The 26742-nt window shown below is 37.2% G+C and overlaps 1 protein-coding gene and 1 non-coding gene across 2 annotated transcripts in view; one reads left to right on the forward strand and one right to left on the reverse strand.

Annotated features, from left to right (window-relative positions):
* Positions 1-26742, forward strand: part of CENPI (centromere protein I) — a 99392-nt gene that overhangs the window by 66720 nt on the left and 5930 nt on the right. Inside the window, exons 14-21 of the mRNA XM_049766926.1 lie at positions 1349-1466; positions 1551-1615; positions 5672-5749; positions 7656-7672; positions 16205-16340; positions 17522-17646; positions 19738-19786; positions 19915-20133. Coding sequence (XP_049622883.1) covers positions 1349-1466; positions 1551-1615; positions 5672-5749; positions 7656-7672; positions 16205-16340; positions 17522-17646; positions 19738-19786; positions 19915-20133 — 807 coding nt within the window. The remainder of the gene's footprint in view (positions 1-1348; positions 1467-1550; positions 1616-5671; positions 5750-7655; positions 7673-16204; positions 16341-17521; positions 17647-19737; positions 19787-19914; positions 20134-26742) is intronic.
* LOC126000193 (U6 spliceosomal RNA) lies at positions 16405-16511 on the reverse strand. Its single transcript, XR_007492554.1, has one exon. It is a non-coding gene; the product is annotated as a U6 spliceosomal RNA (small nuclear RNA).

Consider the following 26742-nt stretch of genomic DNA (forward strand, 5'->3'; position numbering starts at 1 on the left):
TAATGCGATCCCTCTAAAGACACCCATGACATTCTTCAAAGAAGTGGATCAAACACTTATGAAGTTCATTTGAAACAATAAACACCCTCGAATAGCTAAAACACTCCTAGGGAAAAGGAGTATGGGAGGCATTACTTTCCCCAACTTTAGATTGTTTCAAACAGAAGATATGGTTTGATTCTTAAGTTGTTTCTTTTATACTTTTGTATTTTTTTCTCCCTTACTACTTAAAAAGTTGATCTCTCTTTGCTACCATTTGGTCTTGGTATTGCTCTGTTATGATGTGCTTTGTTTGGCACTTTTGCCTCTTGGATTAGTAGAGAAACCTACCCCAATATCTTGCTCACTACTTGTTCTTCCCCTTTCTCTTTTTCTTCCCCTTCTGGAATTCCTATGTATGGTACACATCTTTTATAATAGCTGTATTTCTTCCAGCTGTTATCCTAAGGGCCAGAGAGATAGCACAACAGTAAGGCTTTTGCTTGCATGCAGCTGATCCAGGAAGAACAATGGTTCGAATCCCAGCATCCCATATGGTTTCCTCCAACCAGTGCCTGCCAGGAGCTATTTCTGAGCACAGAGCCAGGAGTAATCCCTGAGTGCTGCCAAATGTGATCCAAAATACAAAAGAGAGAGAAACTAAACATTTAGAAAGAATATAGTTTTAACTCAATAGTTGCCTGTGGGATATTTAAGGGTTATATCCAGTACATAGTTGAGCAACTCTAGAAATAACACATGAAATTTAGGATCGAAAACTGTACTCTTCGTAATAGAGGTGATGGTTTTAGCTGTGTTTTGGATGAGATGATCTAGTGAGTATTTGTCATATTCAAGTCTAGATTAGAGCCTTCTTGCATACTGTTGTTTAAATCTAAGGGTGACAATGATATATGGGTAGGCATGTATGCTCACTTTGGTGGAAATGTAAACAATTTAGATACTTAGATCTCTCAAGATGGCTCTGTCCAGTGTTTTATATATAATCAATGACCTCTGTTGACCTTATTGGCATTTAGTCAATGGCCTCCAAGGCCTTGATGTATGATATTGCATATATTTTATTGACTTTAGAACTCCATTATTTCTCAGAAAAATACATAACATGAATCTTTACCCTCTTTAAAACTGATTATATTTTATGATCTTTGAAATTTATTGATTAAGGTCATAATGTATTCAGTTATGAATAAGCTAATTATTTTATGAGGAAATCTGGCATCTAATACAATGATCATAAAACGTAGTCTAAATATAAAACAACAGTCACACAAAATAAACTGTTTGATTAAAATGAAATTATGACTGAAGGTTGTCTATAAGATTTTGTCGTTCACTTGTATTCCAGGAAGGGTTTTATTCCTGCGAAGCTTTCTTGTATAAGAGCCTTCCTATCTGGGATGGCCATTGTTTTCGGTCACAAGTCCTTCAGCTTGTAAGCTGGATTCCTCTTAGTAGTTTCTCTGGTATGTATTATATAAAAATTTTAAGTCATTTGTTTTAATGTGATATTAAATGATATGAAATAATCTTTCATTCTTAATTCCTAGAGCTGAAACCGCTTATTTTTGACCCTCTAGCATGGATCTTCTTTACATCAACCATTTATTTCAAGGTAAGAAAAGACTATTGCACTTAAATTAAGTAGGAAGTTTAATTCTGTGACTAATATTACAGGATTCCACAGTCACTGTAATCGAGTAGACATGGATTCTTGAGGTATTAAGCTCTCAAAGTCAATGCATAAAATTTTATATTTGTAAAAAATTATGTTTGCGAGGTTTTGTTGCATGTAATATCTCCAAATTGTTTCCAGGTACACCAGAAACTTAAAGCAAGTAGCAAATGAGTATTTATAAAAATAAACTGACAATTATGAGCCATACATAATTTGTTATAGTTTAAATTTTTGTACTTTAATCATTGATTTTATAACTAGCTATTGAGAACCTTCTGTACTTAAAATACTTCTTGGCACTAGGAATTCTTAATGCTAAAAGCAAGCAAAATTTACTTTGAGATTAGTTTTATGTATAGCATACTCATTTTGCTAATAAAATTATTCTAACTTCTGGTAAAATTTAAATGTCTTATTCTTATTCTTTTGGGAAGACCAGAGAGACTTCCAGAAGTTCATCTTTCAAAAGTTCTTTCTGAATTTTTCACTTTCTTATAAAATGAATGGCTATTCTTGTTCCAAGAGTGACATAGGAAATGTTTCTTTTACCATGTTTTTTTTCACCTTAAAGCTGTCGATATTGGCCACATAGACAGGAAAAAATGGTATAGTTAGTGTTTGTTGTAATCAAATCATACCTCATTAATTGCCTATCACTTGCCTTCAGTTTAAGGTTTATTTATATTCTTTGTAGCTAATAGTAGCTAATAATGTTTAAGTGACAATATATACCACTTCTCCCCAGCTCTACAATTTCTAGCATCTTAATATGCAACTATTAAAAACTATCTTCCAGTTTTCTAATTGGGTTTTCTTTTTTGTGTCTTTGAGCAACACCTAGTTGTACTCATGGCTACTCTTGGTTGTATGCTTAGATGTCACTACTAGTGGTGCTCAGTGAATTATATCTAGTGGCAAAATTGAATTTGGGTTGGCAATATGCAAAGCAAGTTTCATACCTGCTGTACTATCTCTACAGCCCATTTATTTAGTTTTCTTGCTCTCTTATTCCATCAATCTAATGGCATGTGAAATATATGTAGATTAGAAGAAATATTTGATAGTTTGAAATTTCAGTTGGTTCAACTAATAAGTACATAATATTTTTTTGGTTTTTGGGCCACACCCAGTGACGCTTGGGTTACTCCTGGCTCTGCGCTCAGAAATCTCTCCTGGCTCGATGGACCATATGGGATGCCAGGAATCGAACCAGGTTCATCCTGGGTCGGTCACTTTCATGGCAAATGCCCTACTGCTGTGCTATGGCTTTGGCCCAATAAGTATATGATTTATGCACATGTTTATATTTGAGATTGAGAAAAGAGAAAGATATACTCAGTGTATCAAGGACTTACCTCAGCAACAAATAGAATTTAGTTCTCAATTGAAAAGGAGGAGTACCTATAAAATAAGTCTGAAAAGAGCCAGGAGAACATTAGAGCCAAAAAAAAAGAATGCGCATGATCAAAAGTGAGGGAATAATGTTGCCAGCAATATACATTTATTTTGAATTGATACTTCAAAGGTGTTTAACTTTGTCAACTCAGTGAAATATGGAGGTAGAATCAATGTTAAGGAATCAATGAGAAACAAAGACTGGAAATATAAACATGTGTCTTAAAAAAAATTTGTCTAAAAGAAAGAGGGAGACAGTGAGGTAGGTATTATTGGACTTTGAATCTAGAAAATTTGTGTACTTTTTATTTTCATTAGAATGAGGAAAACCTTAACTTGTTCATAGGTAGAATGGAAGGAGCCAGTTAAGAAGAAAGATGTGGAGAAAAACAGAATAATTGTAGGTGTACAATTTCAGAAGAACCATGAAGATAGGAAGAATAGTTAAGAGGGATTTGCTTGAATGGATAGTGAAGTGCGAAAAGGTTCCAACTACCCTTTAAGACTGCGAAGAAGCTATTATAGATAATTAGATGGATATGCAGGTATGTGTACTGTTGGAAGAAAAGTGAAAATTTGATTTTTTTTCCATAAAATTAAAAACTATAAAATCACTGTAAGTTACAAATTACAAAATTATCTATGATTGGGCTTCAGGTATACAATGTTCCTGCATCAGTCTCTTCACGAGTATCCAATTAGCTCCACCACCACCCCACTTTTTGCTACTGCTCCCTGCCTACTCTGTGGTAGGCAATTTTTCTTTTCTTTTGTTCTCTTTTAGGCACTGTAGTTTACAATACATCTACTGTTAGTATGTAATTCATATCACTTTATCTCCTTTCAGCACTCAGTCCTTGTCCAAAGTGACTACTTCTCTCTATCATTGCCATAGTGTTCTCTTCCCTGACCTACTCTACCTACTGTCAAAGTGGCAAATTTCCTGCTAAGATCGATTCTCTTGCTCTTCTTTTCTTTTGCCTTTAGATAAAATGAATCAGAAGGATATGAATAGATGCAGAATAAGTTTCTATTTTTTTCAAGTCTCTTATTTTTGTTTTCCCTCCTTCCTTTATTATTGTTAATGTTGCTATAGTGGAGGGGTATCTATAACTGTGGTGTTTGTCCATATTTTGCTGTGGTGCTTGCTGGGAATTGAACATCAGGTTGTGGTGCTTGCACACTTAGCTTTGGTGATCAAGTTTTGTACTACGTTTAGTTGCAGTGCTCATGCGCATTGGCAGTCACTCTCTTTAGTCGGGGCATACAAATTATTATTGTACTGCTTGCTGAGTTGGGGAGTGCTGTTATGCTCACATTCATCATGATCTTCAGGTGTTTCACTTTCTGGCTGTGGTGTTCACATTGTTTTTCATCCCTTAGCCACCTGGCAGAGGTACAGCTGGAATCTATGGCAGTGTGGGGGAATCACAGACAGCAAAGCTGCCAAGACACTGTTGGGCGCTTTGGGCAACATTGGGTATTCATGGCCACTGCTTGTTTGCAGGGCAGTCATTCTTTGCCAGTGTGCTATTCCTGTGGGACCCAGAAATTGAGTTTGTGGCTTAAAAATATACTTTTCAAAACATGAAGCTTGTTGTGGAGGATATAGTTTTGAGTAGGGGGCTTCAGAAGAGATGGTCTGGAAAGAACTGTAATGATCTCAGCCTTGCACGCTGCCAACCTGGGACGGACTCAGGTTCGATTCCCGCCATCCCATATGGTCAGGAGCAATTTCTGAGTAAAGAGCCAGTAGTAACCCCTGATTGCCTGGTGTGGCCCACAAACTAAAAAAAAGATTATTTTATATTGTACCAATTTAATTTTAACTTGAACATATTTTATACCCTGAATTCTATTTGTCAGTTTTTAAAAGTTTTTAATTCAGATAATCATGAAGTAGTAATGAGCACCCTATCAACAACAGTATTCAAGTATAGCTAGGCCATTATTTATCAAGACATTTAAGAAAGCTTTTCGATGTTCGGTTTTGCAGTCATGTATATGACCTTAAATTCAGATATGATGATTCTCATACTTGTCCTGGACACAGTACTATAGAAATTTTGTTTTGTGTGTGCGTATGAGAGATTGTATGTATGTGAATGAGGCTCTGAAAAATCAAGACAAGGCCTAAGATTTTAGGAAAATCTAGAATTGTTTTTCATGCTCACAGAAGAAAGATAAAATTATAGCCACCCAGAAGGAGTAAATTGTAGCTGTAGACAAGGTAAAAAGAGTGGAAGACTCGTATCTGTCACAACTTCAAAGGATCTCTGAAGGAAGACATTAAGAGGCGGGTAATGCTGTATTTAATGATGTACTAGAGGTTGTAAATTAGTCTAATTTAAAGAAACAAGAATCCTCTTGGAGTGATAATTGGAGGCTGAGCAGTATGTAGATGCGTGTTTGTTGTAGAGAAAATGGTAAAATAAATGTGTACTTGCATTCATCTCATCTTTCTCAGTCTGGTGAGGTTAGAGTAGAAGCTGTTGGGTTATGAATTACCTGGCATCATCTCTGCAACCTTTTTTATCTCTAATCTTTTGATGTTCTCAATGGAGAATAATTTTGAAAATAATTTTTTTCCTCTTTCAGTGTAGTTATCTTCAAAGTTTGAAGGAATTGCTGCAGAATTGGCTGTTGAGGCTTTCTGCAGATTACCAAATGAAACTTGTGAACAGGTTTATAAATCCTCAGTGAGTATCACTTAATTTTTCTAAGAATAATTTGTACAAAGATGTTTGATTATGAATTTTATATGGCATAAAACCTTATTAATCCATGTAAATGCTTAGTGGTGCTTTCTTGTACAAATAATGTTACTTTGTCTTTTTTCCCTACAACCTTGTGAGATTTAGTTCATTTCTGCAGTATCATTAGAAAACAGCCCCTTAGTCTCAAGAGTTATAGCAAAAAGTTGAAGAATTGATTTAGAACTCTGTGAAGCTTTGATATGCTTGTAGCTTAGCTCACTTAATAAAGTATATTCTTATTATATATAAAGTCAGTTCTGATGATAGAAAAACTGTAACCTTACAGTTTTGGCTTTACGTTTCTTTAAAATTTTTCGATTATTGAACTAATTTATTTTCACATTTTAGTAAAAATTCGAAGTATTTATTCATTGGTTATTGTAAAATGTGTGATTGATTGTGGTGAGGGTTATGACACTTGCTTTACATGCAGGAGACCACTATTTATTTCCAGCCCCACATCTATTTCTGCAAGCTCCACCAAGAATGATTTTGTAGCACAGATCCTGGAGTTAACCCTGAGCATTGCCAGGTGTGGCCCACACTCTTCTCCAAATGAGTCTGATTGAATTTTAAGGGACTGCTTAAACAGTTTGTTTTTCTTTTAATTTTAGCCTTTTATTTCCTATTAAAATTACCAGTTTTCATCTGCTAAATGAAATTAGGAAAAAAATCATAGATTTAATGGTTTCTAAATTTAGCTTAAGAATTTAAATTTATGTTTCACTTAGTAAACACCCCAAGTAAACAGTTTTAAATTCTGTCTTCAAACAAGTTGTTTTGACTCATTTTAATTAAAAACCTTTGCTTCTCATCAGTCATGTTATTTATGAGCATTATTTTAGAATTTTATAGAAAACTGTGAGAATAATTAAAAGTGAAGAAAATATAGAATGTTACTCTTAGGAACCCTTACCTTACCAAGTCATAGTTAAAATTTTTATTATGTTTTAAAAGAGAAACGTAGACATCATCATTTAAAAAGTGATACCATGGTGCTGGAGAAATAGTGTAGTGGACCTGGGTTCAATCCCTCTTACCACATATAGTCCCCTGAGCCTGCCAGGAGTGTTCCCTGAGTGCAAAGCCAGAAGTAATTCTGAGCACAGTACAGTGTAGTACAAAACAAAAACAAAATGATATCAGTCCGACAATATATATGGCCCCGTGAGCCTTACCAGGTATGATCTCAGAAACCAGAGTCAAGAATAAACTATAAGCATTGCAAGGTGTGACCTCTGCCAAGGACAATAATTAATATTACTAAATACCTTCAAATATATAATAGTATTCACTTTATTTTCTTGTTATTTAATTCACTTTTTGTTTTGTTTTGTCACCACAGTCACTCTCTTGCTTGCGCTCACTCACTTCACTTCAATTTTTTTTCATTTCTCTTTTTTTTAATTTAAACAACTTTATTACATCCATGATTGTGTTTGGGTTCCAGTCATGTAAAGAACACTACCCATCACCAATGTCCCAAATCTCCCTCCTCCCCAACCAACCCCGCCTGTACTCTAGACAGGCTTTCTATTTCCCTTGTACATTCTCATTATTAGGATAGTTCAAAATGTAGTTACTTCTCTAACTAAAATCATCCCTGTTTGCAGTGATCTTCATGAGGTGAGCTGTAACTTCCAGCTCTTTTTTCTTTTGTGTCTGAAAGTTTTTATTCCAAGATGTCTTTTATTTTTCTTAAAACCCATAGATGAGTGAGAACATTCTGCATCTTTCTCTCTCTCTCTGACTTATTTCACTCAGCATAATAGATTCCATGGACATCCATGTATAGGAAAATTTCATGACTTCATCTCTCCTGACAGCTGCATAATATTCCATTGTGTATATGTACCACAGTTTCTTTAGCCATTCATCTGTTGAAGAGTATCTTGGCTGTTTCCATAGTTTTGTTATGGTAAATACTGCTGCAATGAATATAGGTGTAAGGAAGGGATTTTTGCATTGTATTTTTGTGTTTCTAGGGTATATTCCTGGAATTGGTATAGCTGGGTCGTATGGGAGCTCGATTTCCAGTTTTTGGAGGAATCTCCATAAAGGTTCCATAAAGGTTGAACTAGAAGGCATTCGCACCAGCAGTGGATAAGAGTTCCCTTCTCTCCACATCCCCGCCAACACTGCTTATTCTCATTCTTTGTGATGTGTGCCATTCTCTGGGGTGTGAGGTGGTACCTCATAGTTGTTTTGATTTGCATCTCCCTGATAATTAGTGAGGTGGAGCATTTTTTCATGTGTCTTTTGGCCATTTGTATTTCTTCTTTGTCAAAGTGTCTGTCCATTTCTTCTCCCCATTTTTTGATGGGATTAGATGTTTTTTTCTTGTAAATTTCTGTTAGTGCCTTGTATATTTTGGAGATTAGCCCCTTATCTGATGGGTATTGGGTGAATAGTTTCTCCCACTCAGTGGGTGGCTCTTGTATCCTGGGCACTATTTCCTTTGAGGTGCAGAAGCTTCTCAGTTTAATATATTCCCATCTGTTAATCTCTGCTTTCACTTGCTTGAAGAGTGCAGGTTCCTCTTTGAAGATGCCTTTAGTCTCAATGTCCTGGAGTGTTTTACCTACGTGTTATTCTATATATCTTATGGTTTCGGGTCTGATATCGAGGTCTTTCATCCATTTGGATTTTACCTTCATACATGATGTTAGCTAGGGATCTAAGTTCAATTTTTTGCAACTGGCTAGCCAGTTGTGCCAACACCACTTGTTGAAGAGGCTTTCTTTTCTCCATTTAGGATTTTTTCCTCCTTTATCAAAAATTAGGTGATTGTATGTCTGGGGAACCTTCTCTGAGTATTCAACCTTATTCCACTGATCTGAGTACCTGTCTTTATTCCAATACAATGCTGTTTTGATAACTACTGCTTTGTAGTACAGTTTAAAGTTGGAGAAAGTAATTACTTCCATATTCTTTTTCCCAATGATTACTTTAGCTATTCTAGGGTGTTTATTATTCCAAATGAATTTCAAAAGTGCCTGATCCACTTCTTTGAAGAATGTCTTGGGTATTTTTAGAGGGATCGCATTAAATCTGTACAATGCTTTGGGGAGTATTGCCATTTTGATGATGTGAATCCTGCCAATCCATGAGCAGGGTATATGCTTCCATTTCCACGTGTCCTCTGTTATTTCTTGGAGGAGAGTTTTATAGTTTTCTTTGTATAGGTCCTTCACATTTTTAGTCAAGTTGATTCCAAGATATTTGAGTTTGTGTGGCACTAATGTGAATGGGGTTGTTTTCTTAATGTCCATTTCTTCCTTATTACTACTGGTGTATAGAAAGGCCATTGATTTTTGTGTGTTAATTTTGTAGCCTGCCACCTTGCTATATGAGTCTATTGTTTCTAGAAGCTTTTTCAGAGAGACTTTAGGGTTTTCTGAGTATCATGTCATCTGCAAACAGCGAGAGCTCGACTTCTTCCTTTCCTATCTGGATTCCCTTGATATCTTTTTCTTGCCTAATCACTATAGCAAGTACTTCCAGTGCTATGTTGAAGAAGTGGTGAGAGAGGACAGCCTTGTCTTTTGCCAGAATTTAGAGGAAAGGCTTTCAGTTTTTCTCCATTGAGGACAATATTTGCCTCTGGCTTGTGGTAGATGGCCTTAACTATATTAAGAAAGGTTCCTTCCATTCCCATCTTGCTGAGAGTTTTGATCAAGAATGGGTGTTGGACCTTATCAAATGCTCTGCATCTATTGATATGATCATGTGGTTTCTATTTTTCCTGTTGTTGATGTTGTGTATTATGTTGATAGATTTATGGATGTTAAACCATCCTTGCATTCCTGGGATGAAACCTACTTGATCGTAGTGGATGATCTTCTTAATGAGGCATTGAATCCTATTTGCCAGGATTTTGTTGAGGATCTTTGTATCTGTATTCATCAGCGATATTGTTCTGTAATTTTCTTTTTTCATAGCATCTCTGTCTCGTTTAGGTATCAACGTGATGTTGACTTCATAAAAGCTATTTGGAAGTTTTCCTGTTTTTTCAATTTCAAGGAAGAGTCTTTCTAGGATTGGTAGTAGTTCCTCTTGAAAGGTTTGAAAGAATTCATTAGTAAATCTATCTGGGCCTGGGCTTTTGTTTTTGGGCAGACATTTGATTACTGTCTTAATTTCCTCAATAGTGATGGGTGTGTTTAGATATGCTACATCCTCTTCCTTCAACTGTGGAAGAGTATAAGAGTCCAAAAATTTATCCATTTCTTCCATGTTTTCATTTTATTGGCATAGAGTTTCTCGAAGTAGTTTCTGTTTACCCTTAGAATCTCTACCATATCAGTAGTGATCTTCCTTTTTCATTCCTAATATGAGTTATCAAGTTTCTCTCTCTTTTTCTTTGTTAGTTTTGCCAGTGGTCTATCAATCTTGTTTATTTTTTCAAAGAACCAACTTCTGCTTTCGTTGATCTTTTGGATTGTTTTTTGGGTTTCCACTTCATTGATTTCTGCTCTCAGCTTTGTTATTTCCTTCTGTCTCCCTATTTTTCGGTCCTTTTGTTGAGTACTTTCTAGTTCTATGAGCTGCGTCATTAAGCTGTTCAGGTATGCCCCTTCTTCTTTCCTGATGTGTGCTTGCAAAAAAAATTTCTTTCCTCTCAGTACTGCTTTTGCTGTGTCCCATAGGTTCTGATAGTTTGTATCTCCATTGTCATTTGTTTTCAGGAAGGTTTTGATTTTCTTTTTCATTTCATCTTGGGCCCACTGGTTATTCAGTATTAGGCTGTTTAACTTCCAGGTATTAAAGTTTTTCTTCTGTGTCCCCTTGTATTTTACATATAATTTCAGGGCCTTGTGGTCAGCGAAGGTAGCCTGCAAAATTTCTATCCTCTTGATATTATGGAGGTATGTTTTATGTGCTAGCATGTAGTTTATCCTGGAGAATGTCCCATGTACATTAGAGAAGAATGTGTATCCAGGATTCTGGGGGTGGAGTGTCCTGTCTATATCTACTAGGCCTCTTTCTTCCATTTCTCTGTTCAGGTTTAGTATATTCTTGTTGGGTTTCAGTCTGGTTGACCTATCAAGTGTTGACAATGCCATGTTGAGGTCTCCCACAATTATTGTGCTGTTATTGATATTATTTTTCAGATTTGTCAACAATTTTATCAAATATTTTTCTGGCCCCTCAATCGGTGCATATATGTTTAGGAGAGTGATTTCTTCCTGCTGTACGTATCCCTTGATTAATACAAAATGTCCATCTTTGTCCCAACTTTCCTACGTATAAAGTTTGCATCATCTGATATTAGTATGGCCATTCCAGCTTTTCTATGGGTGTTGTTTGCTTGGATGATTTTCCTCCAGCCTTTTATTTTGAGTCTATGTTTGTTCTGACTATTCGGGTACGTTTCTTTTAGGCAGCAGAAGGTTGGATTGAGTTTTTTGATCCATTTAGCCACTCTGTGTGTCTTAACTGGTGCATTTAGTTCATTGACATTGAGAGAAAGAATTGTCCTGGGAGTTAGTTCCATCTTTATATCAAAGTTTGTTGTGTCTGTTGATCAGTCTTGTCTTAAAGTAGGCTGTTTAATTTTCTCTTAAGACTGGGTTTGAGTCTGTAAAGTTTCTGAGCTGTTTTTTGTCTGTGAAACCATGTATTGTTCCTTCAAACCAGAAAGTGAGTGTTGCTGGGTGCAGTATTCTAGGCGATGCATTTATTTCATTGAGTTTTGTTACTATGTCCCACCACTGCCTTCTGGCCTTGAGTATTTCTGGTGACAGGTCTGCAGTAAATCTCAAGGATGTTCCCTTGAATGTAATTTCTCTTTTCGATCTTGCTGCTTTCAGAATTCTGTCTCTATCTGTGGGATTCGTCATTGTGACTAGGATGTGTCTTGGGATGTTTTTTCTGGGGTCTCTTTTAGTTGGTACTCTTCAGTTATGCAGGATTTGATCACATTTATTCGTTAGCTCTTTTAGTTTCTCTTTAATGATGTTTTTGACCGTTGATTCTTCCTGAAGATTTTTTTCCTGGGTCTCTGGGACTCCAATGATTCTTAAGTTGTTTTAGTTGAGCTTATCATCATAGACTTTTATTTTTATGTGTTTCCATTCTTTGAGTAATTTTTCCATTGTTTGATCATTTGCTTTAGGCTTTTTTCCAATTTTTTCTGTTGTATGGAATTGTTATTCATTTAATCTTCCAGTGTACTAATTCTATCCTCAGCTTCTGTTAACCCCTGGGAAAGCTCAACCATGGTTTTCTTCAATTCATCTACTGAGTTTTTCAGACCTGATATTTGACCTGAAATATCAGTTTGGAGTTTTCTGATTTCTATCTTCTTATTCTCAATTCTTATTAGTGTTCACTTCTATACTTTCTTTGAGTTCTTTGAACATCTTTCATATTGCGACTCTAAACTCCTTATCTGAGAGACTGACTAGTTGGTTGGTCATGTTCAAGTCATCAGAGTTGCCATCGTCATTCTCTATGTCTGGCGCTGTCTTGTGTTTTTTCCCCATTGTCACGCTTGTATTGTGGGTTTTTCTACATGTTGTGTTTGTATTCATTGGCTAAATGATGTGCATCACCGAGAAGGGAAGCGGAGCTGTCCAGCTCCTCTGGCTCTTCCCTTTCTGAGCATGTAAACTCACCTCCAGGGAAGGCTCCAGGGAAGGCAAGCCGTCCACAGATGAGCCACACACAGGATGAAATCAGGCTGAAAATGCAGTACAGCACAGAAGACTGGCAGATAGGGGTGCTGGCATCTGAGTTCCAGAGTTCAGCGTCTTCCCCTTTCTGGACATTTAAACTCACTTCCAGGGAAGGCAAGCCGTCTGCAGATGAGCCACCTACAGATGAAATCAGGCCGAAAATGCAGCATAGCACAGAAGTCAGGCAGATAGGGGTGCTGGCATCTGGGGTCCCTCAATTTGGTTTTTAGTTCTTTTTTCTTTTTTTGGTTTTTGGGACACACTCGGCGGTCCTCAGGGGTTACTCCTGACTGTCTGCTCAGAAATAGCTCCTGGCAGGCACGGGGGACCACATAGGATGCTGGGATTCGAACCAACCACCTTTGGTCCTGGATCGGCTGCTTGCAAGGCAAACGCCACTGTGCTTTCTCTCCAGCCCCTTTAGTTCTTAATAATAGTCCCATCTAGTTTGGAAATGAGAACTTAATGCCATATTCCCATCCTTCTAAAAGATAACCTGTATCTTTTAAAAGTTATTAAATTATTGTTGAATATTCTGGGAATCAATCTTGATCACTGGTTCTCCAAAAGGTGTTTTTGATTGGCATGATGACAAGTAAGAGAGTGTGTTTTTTATTTAGTAGGTGGGAGTCAAAAGTGCTAAATGATCTATTGGGAGCTAGAGGAGTAAGATTCTTGAACAATGATCTGTTTTATCTAAAATGCCAGTGTTGGGGCCGGGGAGATAGCACAGCCGTAGGGCATTTATTTGCCTTGCAAGCTCAGGATGGACAGTGGTTCAAATCATGATATCCCATATGGTCCCCCATGTCTGCAAGGAGCGATTTCTGAATAGTTAGCCAGGAGTAACCCCTGACTGCAGCCAGGTTTGGCCCAAAAACCAAACTAAAAAAAATAAATAAAATGCCAGTGGTATCCTGTGGTGAAACACTTCAAAAGAGGCTATTACTAACAGTCAGCATTATTACACATTGCTCGTTTTTGCTAAAAATTATAGTTAATATAGAGTTTTACAAATGACTTTCTGACTCTTCGGTACCTCCCCACTTGAATAGTTTCTCAAACTTTCTGTTTGCAGTGGCACTAAACCCTCATAAAATAGTACTTATCATTGTCTCTCAAGCTTTAAAACTATACTTAGGAATGAGGAGATGGTACAGGGGTGGGGTTGCATGCAAAACTCAGATACAATCTCTGACATCACCTACTTTTCCAGGTATTGCTAGTGTAATGTAAGAGGACTCCGAGCACATCTTGGGTAAACTTGGTAACCACTAGCTCTGCAGGTCCTTCGCACCATATTTCTAGGCTTTAACACTGAGCTGCTATCCTGTTGACTTTGTTTCACTGGAATAAGCACTGATTTGTAGGCTTAAAAACATTTGTACATGTAGATTTTCCTAATCTACTTTTTGCTTAATATTCATATATGAGGCTGGAGAAATTGTACTCTGAGTAGGGAGCTTGTCTTGCATACAACTGACCCCTGTTTGATATCAGCACTACATATGGTCCCTCAAGTGACATCAGGAATATTCCCTGAGTGCAGGCAAAGGTAGGCAGATCACCAGGTGTGGCCCTAAAACAAAAATTCAGATATAGCTTTTCCTAGAAGCTACATTTTTACTAATTAAGTTATAGGCTTGACTTTCATTTCAATTAAAGTGAAAAGGTTTTATAAGCCAGTAGTATTACTCTTCTAGACTTATCATGCCATGAATTTGTAGGGGATTGTTTCTGCAACTCACTTCTTTGTTTTTGTTTTGTATTTATTTTGGCGCCACACTGGCAGCACTCAGAAATTACTCTTGGCAGGCTCAGGGTATCATATGGGATGCTAGGGGTCAAACCTGGTCAGCCATGTGCGAGGCAAATGTCCTACCTGCTGTGCTATTGCTCTGGTCCAATGTAACTCACTTCTTTTCTGCTGATTTTCACGAAGTGTGTTATCCTGCTGCAGCAGTTTAGCTCTTCAGTTAAACACATGTATCTTTTTTACTCGTTTCCCTTTGTTAAAAATAATTTTCTTTCATACTTTTAGTAAACAGTTTTTTTAGAGTGTTTCAAATGCTGAGTACTACCATGATTTTTCTAGTTTCATCTTTTTTGGGGGGTTTTGGGGAAACCATGCCTGGCATTGCTCAGGGATTACTCCTGCCTCTTCTGTCAGGTCCCCTTGGAGGTGCTTGGGGGACCTTATATGATGCCAGAGCTGTAACCAGGGTTGGCTATAAACAAGGCAAACACCCTCTACACTTTACTATCTTTCCAGTCCCTAGATATTGATTTACTTGGAAAGGTTCTTACCTTTTATGGTTTATGGCGATTCCAACTGCACGCTTAATAACACTGTGTATTCTTTCTGTATTGTTGGAAGTATTTGGTAATATTTGTGGGGCATTGCTTTTTAACAGTATACATTCTTTTTATGTCTACTTTATTACCTTTCTTTTACATTCACATATATGTGGCCAAAACAACTTTGGGTTTTCTAAAATACCAAGAGAACATAAAGTGATTTATATTTTAAAAAATATAAAAACTGAGGAAGAGGAGGGAGAGGATAAGAAAAGGAGGATAATGAGAAACACACGAGAGAGAGAGAGAGAGAGAGAGAGAGAGAGAGAGAGAGAGAGAGAGAGAGAGAGAGAGAGAGAGAGAGAGAGAGAGAGAGAGCTAGTTTCTTCAATGGTGGAAACAGCCCAGGTACGCAACCCAGCTTGAAAATAGAAAAGTACAAATTTAGATGGGAGATGCAGGCAGCATGTGCTCAGGCAACATGTACCCAGTCAATACATGTGCTATAGAATGATTCCTTATTTTTCCATTCCGCTTGGCCAATTTGGTGATTTACTAGAAGATGGCAGTTTCAGCAGTAAGGCTTAAAAGAAAAAAAATTTTAATTTTGTATTAAATCACTGGAAAATACAGAATTAAAAAGTTGTTGATAGTCTTGATCATACAGTGTTCCAACACCCATCCCTTGACCAGTATATTGCCAGACAATTTCCCACCCTCACCCCCAGCCTGCCTCAATGGTAGACACTTCTCTGAAGTGAATATATTTTAATATTTACTTGTAAGTCATACATCTGCCACTGAGCCAAATTTTCAGCCCTATTCTGAAATTTTGATATCACCTCTTACAAAATCTTTTCTTCAGCCGTACTAAAAATGCCATTTAAAAATATCTTTTACTCAAGGATTTTTGTAGTAAGGAATATTAAAGTTCAATATTTATCAATTACTAGGAACTAATTTACTATCTCCTTTGTCCCTCGACTTTGACAATATCAATAAAATCTATCTGGAGCTTAATCTTTTATTTCTCTGATATTGACTTTGACTAGTAAAAGTGGGTTGCTGAGGATATTCTATGAAGTAATGTAAACAGTGCCTTACAAGATGAAGTCAAGTTTAATAATTAACTATTTAGGTTTTAAAAAACTTATACATTGGGACTAGGGAGATAATTCAGGGTTAGAATGCAAGCCTTGCAGGTGGGAGCCCCAGATTTCTTCCCAGGCTCTGCATGGTCCCCTAATAGCACCAGAAGTGTCCCAAAAAGCACTGCCTAATGTAGTTCAGGAACGAAAAAAATTACTTAATGTTTCTGCTGTATATTCTCCCATTTTAGATTGGAAATTGTGAAGATTTGTTAATATCGAGCCAATTGTCATGGTTTCTTATTGCAGAGAGACAACTTTAGATGGATCCATGAATTCTGTGGCTGAACTGATTCACTATGTAGGGTGGCTTTCCACCATTGCAATGCGCTTGGAAAGCAACCGAACTTTCTTACTGCATTTTATTTTGGATTTCTATGAGAAGGTAATACATCTGCTATTTTATACTTAGATTTTTGTGATGGTTGTCACTGGATTTTTTTTCCAAAAAAAATATGGAACACTTCACGAATTTGCATGTTATCCTTGCGCAGGGGTCATGCTAATATTCTCTGTATCGTTCCAATTTTAGTATATGTGCTGCCAAAGCGAGCACTCTACTGGCTTTTTATTTAAACATTATATATAACCACTAAGTTTGACTATGACCTTGGTAGCCAATGAATGAAATAATGAAAATAAGCTTCACATTATGAAGTTGAATGTATTCTCACTTGAATAACTGACTTTCATAAAGAAAAGCAAAAAAAAAAAGATGCTATCTTGGTCCAGGAATCACTTTAATACACATTTTGTTGCTTGATTCTGGTTTTAGATATGCATCTGCAAATCTGTTACTTCATCCATGTACAGTCCCAGCCTCTGGCAAAAACTGAAGGTTCTTTAATGTTTCTCCAGCTTTCCATTTACACCATTCGACCACCTTATTCTTCAGTATAATATTTTCCCAAGTGGGTAAAATCATCTCCTCTGGACTGGTCAAGGGGAAAATTAGTAGTCCTGGGAGTAATGATGAGTGCTTTCTGTTTGTTTGCTTATGAAAGATTTCTAAGGACAGGGTGTTTGCTTAGTAATGATTGTCTGAAAAGGGATGGTAGTGAAATGTGTTTGGGAATGTCTCATCTAGAGCCTTTGATTCAGATCCTTTAGTATTTTGTCATATTCAGTCTAAACTACAGTATTGCATATTGAGGAAATTTGTGCTAAATTCTTCCCTCTACCAATATCTGGCTGACTTTGGTTGTGTTTGTTAGAGCCTTTCTCTTTTGTTTTACAGGTTGATAACTGATACAATAGATCAATATTTAGAGAACTTAAGAAAAAAAAGAAATATGCTTTCTCCTTTTCTTTCCCCAAAATGAAAGGTTTTAATGATGATATAACCATTTAATAAATTTTCAATAAGGAAATAATTCTCAATGGAAAAGATGATGTTTTGTGAGATATATTTTTAAGCAAGCATGTGGCTACCTATTTATGAATCATGCAGGTTCAAGCCCTAATAATTATTATTGTTTATTTTATACTGATTATTTTTTGATATAAACTCAGTTGAGGGGTTCTGAGTTACAGCTTATAAGCTGATTATACCATTTCTCCCCAAAGGTATGTGACATATTTATAAATTATGACCTTCCGCTGTTGGTGGTACTTCCTCCTGGTGTCTTCTATCCTGCACTCTTAAGCATGGATGCCAGTGTCCTGAACCAGCTAGGTTACATTATGCACAGGTACAAAGTTTTTGTACTGTTTTATGAATCAACACCTCAATTCTGTCTTGATTTTCCAACTGTAGTATAATAAAACAATTACCAGTTTTCTACTTAAGCCTTGTGAAGAATGGATATCGGACTTTCTTTTGGGATTTACTTCCAATATGGATCAATTGCAGTTGATTTTTTATCATTTCATTGTGGGAGCTAAGATTTTTGTTTTGGGGGGGGCATACCTAACTGTACTCAGGCTTACTCATGATCCTGTGCCTAGTTCTATCACTCCTGGAGGGGATATTGAGACCATTTGGTATGCCAGTGATCAAATTTGGGTTAGCTTTTGGCAAGGCAAGCACCCTACTGACTATACTATCTCTGGCCTGAGAGATAGTATATCTTTGGCCCCAGAGCCAAATAGTTTTTATTGAACAAAGCATATTTAGAAAGATGTGAAGGGAGAAAAAGACAGGAAATATCTGTTCAAGAGATAGCACAAGCTTCTCCAGCATAGGGAAAAAAAGGAATTAAATACACATAGACATAGCAAACGAAATGTGTTTTGTTTCATTTTAATTTCGTTGTTTTGGGGCCACACCCAGAAGGGCTCATGACTTAGTACTCGTTACGAAAACCAGATGGAGTGCCAGGTCAACCTTATGCAAGGCAAGCACCCTACCCACTGCACCGTCACTCCAGTCCACAAAATATATTTTTTCTTCTTTCTTTTTTTAATTTTTTTAATATTTTATTTACACACCTTGATTACAAACATGATTGTGGTTGGGTTTCAATCATGTTCTTTCTTTACTTTTCTTTTTTGGTTTTGGATCACGCCTCGTGGCACAGGGGTTACGCGTGGCTCTGTGCTCAGAAGTCGCTCCTGGCAGGCTCGGGGAACCATGGGATGCTGGGAATCGAACCCAGGTTCGTCCTGTTTTGGCCATGTGTAAGGCAAACACCTTACATCTGTGCTATCACTTTGGCCCTCACAGAGTACATTTTAAAAAGAGAACACAGGCTTGAAGAGCAAGCTACTTATACTGCTTTTAAAAAGCTAATTAGTTAAGAGTGCGTTTGATTCCTGGCCCCACACTTACTGTGAACACTGCCAGAGGTTATCCCCTCATCACAGAGCCAAAAGTAATTCCTGAACACTCCACTACAAGTGTGGCCCAAAACAGGAACAAAATAGTTTTCAGGCAAGTGAAGAATTACATTTTTTTTTTTTTTTTTGGTTTTTGGGCCACACCCGGTGACGCTCAGGGGTTACTCCTGGCTATGCGCTCAGAAGTCGCTCCTGGCTTGGGGGACCATATGGGACGCCGGGGGATCGAACCGCGGTCCGTCTCCTAGGCTAGCGCAGGTAAGGCAGGCACCTTACCTCGAGCGCCACCGCCCGGCCCCGAATTACATTAAAAATTTTTTTCTATAATATACTCTGCAGTTTTATTCACATTAAGAAAAAATATTTTATATCAACGACTGTTTGAGGGGATTGTTTTGGAGCTACACCAGGTGACGCTCAGGGGTTACTCCTGGCTATGCTCTCAGAAATCGCTCCTGGCTTGGGGGACCATGTGGTATACTAGGGGATCGAACTGTGGTCTGTCCTAGGTTAGCTCGTACAAGGCAAATGCCCTACCCCTTGCGCCACTGCTCCAGACCTATCAGCGACTGTTTTGAGACTAGTAATTTTAATATGAAACCATAAATATAGTTTAGTTTTTCTGATTTCTGGTGGTGTTCAGGGCTTATACCTGGCTCATTCCTGTATCTGCCCTCAGGCATCACTACTTGTAAGGGATCATATGCATTGCCAGAATCTACATACTAAACAAGCACATTACCAGCAGTACCTTCTAACCCTTCATTTTTTTCTATTGCTGTATAATTCATTTGCAGTCAAATAGCATCTCTACTATATAACTCATTTTTGTGTATTGATTTTTAATTCTTTGAAGACCATGTATCACAAAAGGATAAAAATCTTTTATAGAATACTAGATATTTGAATACATATTTGCACATATTTACATTACAGTTGCACTTTGCTTATATTTACATTTCTAATGAATTTTAAAGTTTTATTCTATTTGTTCCCCCCATTAGGTATCATAACAATTTGATGTCTGCAAAGGAAAAAGTGCTGTTGAAAAAGGTATGAATGACAAACTTTTGTGTTAAATCACCACTGCTTAAAATTTGAATTTACTTATATATAATCTTTTGGAAATTCAAAGAAAAAGGGGAAATAATTGATATTGACTTTTATTTCTTTCTCAATAGACAAATTTGGAGCACAATTTCAGTAGCAAGACTTATCAAGAATTTAATCAATACTTAACAGTAATGGTTGGTTGCCTGTGGACATCCAAGCTACTCGAGAACGGAACATATATTAAGCCTGAACTTTTTATGATAGCTGGGTTATTGGAATATAAAAATAGTTTGAATTTAATTCATCACCCTGCTCTACTTTGTTATACTGTTTCCTTTCTACTACAGGTAAGAATAAATAATCTTTAGATTTTATTTTGAAAACTATAGCATCAGAAATAGGAAATCCCATGAATTTCATTTTTGTTGTATATTGCAAGAAACACACATACACGTATATATATGTTTGGGCATTGTGATAGATTCTGGTGGTTCTAAGTTAACTAAATGACTATGCTTCAATAACTTGGACTCAGGCAGAGGAAGGCTATTGTAAATAGAATACAATAAAATGGAAAAGTGAGAAACTTCTGCTTGAGTGGAGATGGTTCAGGCTTTAGAAAAAATTGGGAGAAGAATGGAAGTTCCCATAAAATAAATACGATATTTCAAATAGGAGAGTTAATAGACCCATCGTATACAGACCATGGGGACTCGTCAGCTAAGTGCAAGGTAAACACCCTACCACTCAATGTACTATTGCTCCAGCCCTGTACTATCTTTTGTTTTGTTTTGGGGCCACATCGGTGATGCTCAGGGGTTACTCCTGGCTATGCGCTCAGAAATTGCTCCTGGCCTGGGGGACCATATGGGACTCCAGGGATTGTACCGAGGTTTGTCCTGGGTCGTCCGTATGCAAGGCCAACACCCTAACATGTGCCATCACTCTGGCCCATGTACTATCTTTTTTAATAAGTTGAATTTTGTTTGCTACAATTTTTTTGGATTTTTGTTTTCTCTTTGATTTCATCATTGACCCAATAGTTAATAGCATCTAGTTTAGATATTTCTAGTTTAAAATATTTTAAATATTTTCTATATTTCTTTTTTAAGAATTTATTTAAGCACTGTGGTTACTGAAATGTTCATAGTTGGGTTTCAGTCATAGAATGATTGTACACTGCCTTTCACCAGTGCAACTTTCTCACCACTAGTGTCCCCCATTTTTCCCCACCCCTCTGGTATAGTTATTCTGCTTCTGTCCCTTACTATCATTTCTTTTTTTGATTGATTTTTTCCAGTGTATTCTGAGTTACTTGATATCATTATCCCCCTTCTATTCACTTTGTTGTGTTATTATTGTTGTTGCAACCAAGTGTCTTATGCACTGCATATTGCACGTAAGGTTGGAGTACTTGCGCACACAGCCATAGTGCTTGCTTATGGTTGCACATCTTTAGTTTTGATGGTTGAACATGCATTTACCAAGGGTCACACTCTTAAAACCCTGAGTTTTTTTTTAATTTTTTGGGGGGCCACCTCCGGCGGCACTCATAAAACATTTCTGAGTGGTTCAGGAGACTATATGGGATCGAACTGGGTCGGCTGTGTGCAAGGCAAGTGCTGTCCTTGCTGTGAAAGTTCCAGCTCCAAGGGTCACACTCTTAATTGTAGTTTTACTATAATGTTTTTACAGATATGCTTGCCAGGGCTTTTACTTCCTGCTTGTGATGCTTGCAAATTTTTATTAGGTCTTACTGGCATCTCACATCGCTTTTTTATTCTGTTCACACAGATAACCAGATGTGGTATGGCCAGAAGTTTCTTGAAGTGCTGGGTATCACAAACAGTGAAATTCCCAGGATCATGCTCAGCACACACTGGCAATAGAACCCATAATCTTAAATTTATATGGCAGGCATTCCTACGTCACTGAGCTATACCCTGGGCCTTGATATTTTAGTCTTCATTACTTCATTGACATTTGTTTTGTATCCCCAATATGTAGTCTAACCTATAGAATGTTTCATTCGCACTAGAGGAGAATATTTGTCATTTGGGGTGTGAAGAGCTTTTGAAATGGATCATAAGGCAGCTCAATTTTGAGTTTACTGATCACCCTCTATACTGTTTTCAAAAGGGGTTGTAACAATGCAGTATTCCCATCAGCAGTGGATGAGAGTTCCTTTCTTACCACATCCTCGCCAACAGAAATTGTCCCATTATTTTTGATGTATGCCGTCCTCATTGGTGTAAGGTGGCACCTCATTGTTGTCTTGATTTGGATCTCCCTAATAATGAGTGATCATGATCATGTTCTCATGTGTCTATTGGCCATCTATTGTTGGTCTTCCTCAGAGAATTATCTATTCATTTCTTCTCCCCATTTTTCTATGGCTTTATTAGGTTTTGTTACACTAACCTTTCTGAGTGCTTTATATATCCTAGTAATCAATCCTTTATCTGATGTGTTGAGTGCAAAAAATTTTTCCCATTCCATTAGCTGTCTTCTAGTTTTAACCAGGGTATCTTTCACCATGCAGAAACTTTTTAGTTTGATATGGTTCCATTTATTTAGGTTTGATGCTATAACTCTTGCATTCCGTCATCATTGGCATTTCGTCATCAGAGACTTTTTTGAGTTATAAGTCTTGATGTGTTCTGCCTATTTTTTCTCAATGAACTTTATAGATTTGGGTCTGATTTCAAAGTCAATAAAGTTCTTTTTTAAAAAAGGATTCTATTAATTTTTTCCTTAATTTCCTCTTTGATCTTGCTGTTATTAAGAAGCATATTCAGTCTCCAGGTACTAAAGTTTCTCAACATCTTCTTTTTACAGTCAATTTCTTTCAATCCCATATGGGATGCCAGGTTTCGAACCACCTTCTGTCCTGAGTCAGCTGTGTGCAAGGCAAACACCCTCCCACTGTGCTATCTCTCTGGCCCCCTTGGTTTGATTTCTATGTTTTTTTAATTTTTGCAATTTAGTCTTATGTCCTAGAATATGATATATTCTAGTGAATGTTCTGTGTGCACAATTAAAGAATGAATATTCATCTTTCTGAGGATGAAAGACCTTTTATAAATCTATTGTCCCCAGTTTTTCTAGTTTCTCATTTAGGGCTCTTAGTCCTTCCTAATGTTCTGCTTAGTGGATCTATTGAGTGGCGAGAGGACATGTTGAACTCTCCAACTACTATCCTGGTTCCACCCATATGACTCTCTAGGTTTGTGAGCAAATGTTTTACCTACTTTGCTGACCCAGTAATTAATATATTGAACAGAGTTAATCTTTCATTCCCCTAATCAATAAGTAGTGTCATCCTTGTCTCTAATTACTTTCTTGCAGTTAAATGCAATTTGATCTGATATAAGTGTGGCTGTCCCAGCTTTCTTTGTTTTCCATTGACTTCTCTAATTGTACTCCATCTTTTTAGTCTATGCCTTAGTCTATCCTGAGATTTTTAAGTATGTTTACTGTAAGCCAAAAGTGGTTGTTTTGTGTTTCCCATATACTCTTCACCTTTTGATGGGAGTGTTTAGTCTAAGAGTCCTCAAACTTTTTAAATAGGGGGCCAGTTCACTGTCCCTCAGACCTTTGGTGGACCAGACTATCATTTCTAAAAATGTATGAACAAGTTCCTAGGCACACTGCATATACTTTATTTTGAAGTAAAAAAAGGAGTAAATACAATATTCAAAATTAAGAACAAAGTTAAATCAACAAAGTCACCAGTATTTCAGTGGGAAGTATGGGCCTGCTTTAGGCTAATGAGATAATGAGGTCATTGTCCAGTTCCAAATTTGTCAATGCTTGTCATAACAAGTGTGCATCTTAGTCTATATCTGGTTGGAGATTGCAGATTTTTCATTCTGGGAAATAAATCTGTTCACAGACATAAGTGTTACCAAAGACGTTTGCCATTTTGAGTGCATGGTTCCTGAGATTAGGGTATATCTCAGAGGGAAGAGATGCTTAGAAATTAGGAAGGTTCCTTGACCTGAATGTGTGTTTTAGAGAGTCACTATTCTGCAGTTCAGCGAGTTCCACTTTGTAAATCCTACAGCTCATATGTGATATACAATCACATGTGAAAAGCATCTGAAGTAAAAATAGGCTTCCTCATAAAAAAAGTGAAGGAAGAAGTTTTCTGCCATCTCCCCTTTCCTTGAAATTGCACACTAAAACTGTTGAGTAACTCTGTTACATCTGTCAGAAAGGCGAGTTGCCATTTTCATTCTGCATTATTGAGCTCTGGTACTTTACTTTTATAAAAGCAAAGTAGCTATAATCCTTGGAAGTAGGTCATAGAAATGTTTCAAAACTCTCACTCAACTCAGCTAATGGACTTCTGTGTGGTATAGAATATCTTCGTAGTTGACATTTAACTCATGCATAAGTTCCTGAAAATCACCATGGAGACTGGCACACATCACAAAAAAATAAGAACAATCATTGCTGGCGGGGATGTGGGAAGAAAGGAACTCTCATTCACTGCTTGTGGGAATGCCGTCTTGTTCAGCCTTTATGGAAAACAATACGGAGATTCCTTAAAAAACTGGAAATTGAATTATCAAATGATCTAGCACTTAGGGATTACACTAAGAACACAAAAACACAACACAAAAATGCCTTCTGCACACCTATAGTCATTGTAGCACTATTTATAATAGCCAGAATCTGGAAATAACCCAGATGCCTGACAACAGATGAGTGTTTAAAGAAACTGCAGTACATATACACAGTGGAATACTATGCAGCCATCAGGAGAGATAATGACATGAAACCTATTATGCTGAATGAAATAAGTCAGGAGAGAGATAGACACAGAATAGTCTCTCTATAATCTATGGGTTTTAAGAAAAGTATAAAAAACATTATTGTAATAATACACAGAGACAATAGAGATGAGGGCTGGAAGGTCCAACCCACGATATAAAGCTTGCCACAAAGAGTGGTGAGTTCAGTTGGAGAAATGACTATACTGATAACTACCATGACAATGGTAGTGAATGAGAGAAATAGAATGCCTGTCTTGAATGCAGGCAAGGGGTGGGGGAGGAGGGAGATGGAGGGCTTTCTTTGGTGGTGGGAATGTTGCACTGGTGAAGGGGGTTGTTCTTTTATATATATTTATAAATTGTATGTATATTTATATTACAAATATATAATATATAAATATATATAAGTGCTATATATTTATAAAATTTTGTATATATATAATTTTTATTTATATATATAAAACTGAAACAAAGTACAAACATGTTTGTAATCATGTTTCTTAAATATATATATTAAAAAAGAAAATGTAAATAAGAAACAATTCCTGAAATTGGCAGTGGTTTAGTTTATTAGCTCTAATGAAGATAACACAAGATACCACAAGTCCCACCGCAGTGATTTACTACACAGCACTTGTCGGTGGATGGGGCAGTGTATAGCTATTGGATGAGAATGGTTGTTTGTCTATCCCTTCATTAAAGAGAGATATTACTCCTTTCTTAGACCCCATCATGCTAGGAGCACCATCAGTTGTTATACTAGGTAGTTTAGCCCAGACCAGCTCCAAACCATTCACAATTTGGCAAACCATTTCATAGATATCCTCTCCTTTGGAGGGAGGAGGTGTTGAGGCTATACCTGGCAGCGCTCAGTGTTACTCCAGGCTGTTTGCTAAGAAATGACTCCTGGCAGGCTCAGGGGACCATATGGGATGCTCTGGATCGAACCCGGATCCATCCAGGTCAGCCGCATGCAAGGCAAACACCCTAACCACTGTGCTATCGCTCCAGCCCAGATATCCTCTCCTTTAGTTGTTCCTTAGATGCTTTGCAGTACAACAAGCTCTTTTGTTACTTTGAAATAGTTTTTCGACCCACAAATAAAAATTAGAAGTTGTGCAGAATCACGAGCATCATTGCTTTCATTGGGTGTCTCAGAAAAATAGGAAAGTTTATTTTTGGGGTTTTACAAATGTCTCCCATTTTTTCAATCCTTCATTAATTGTAGATCCTGATAGACTCACTGTACTAAATAAAGAGGCCTTTTATGGGTATATCTCTTTGGCAAAAACACCCGGTGGGCCAGATAAATGTACTTTGTGGGCTACATGTGGCCCTTGGGCCATAGTTTGAGGACCCCTAGTTTAGTTGTTGACACTCAAGGAAACTGTTGAGAGAAAAAGCTGGTGTGCCATTATATTGTATAGAGCTGTTGCTGTTATTCATTATTTGTATATGAGACCTTTCATAGTTCACTTAGACCCGGCAGGAGTCTAAAACTCACGGCCCATGAGTTGATGCAGCCCTCCGTACAACATTGTGTGGCCCGCGGCCGGCCTTCAAATATGCAATTTTTATTCGGTAAGCGAATAATCGCGAATACTGCGATATTTGAAGGCCGGCTGCAGGCCACAAAATGTTGTACGGAGGGCCGCAACAACTTGCGGGCCGTGAGTTTGAGACCCCTGCTCGGTTATCAAAAATGTTGCAAGTTCTTTTTTGTCTGAGAATGTTTTCATCCATCTCTCCCTCCCATATAAATTAGAGGTTTGTTGGAGAGTGAACTCTAGGTTGGAAATATCTTTCATTCAGTTATTTGAACATATCATTCTACTCTTGTCCGGACAGTTGTGTGTGGAAGATTGGTATGATTCTTATGTTCTTGTTTAAGATTTTTCTTCTCCTTTACTGCTTTGAGAAGTTCATCTCTATTTTTTGTCATTTTTGATTATTATATGTTTTTGGCACTGTTTTTGCTTCTTGGATTTGTCCAGAGACGGGGGAACTTCTTTGCTAATATCTCTCCCACCACTTCATCTACCCCCTTTCCTTTTTTCCTCTCCCCATATTCCTATGATTTGTAGATTACTTTTCTTGTCTTTGCTCATTAAGTACTTTACCTTTTCTTCCAATACTTTTGTTTCTTTTTGGAAGTCTTTATTAATGCTGACTTGT

This window comes from Suncus etruscus, chromosome X (assembly GCF_024139225.1).
Source record: "Suncus etruscus isolate mSunEtr1 chromosome X, mSunEtr1.pri.cur, whole genome shotgun sequence".
Classification (NCBI taxonomy): domain Eukaryota; kingdom Metazoa; phylum Chordata; class Mammalia; order Eulipotyphla; family Soricidae; genus Suncus; species Suncus etruscus.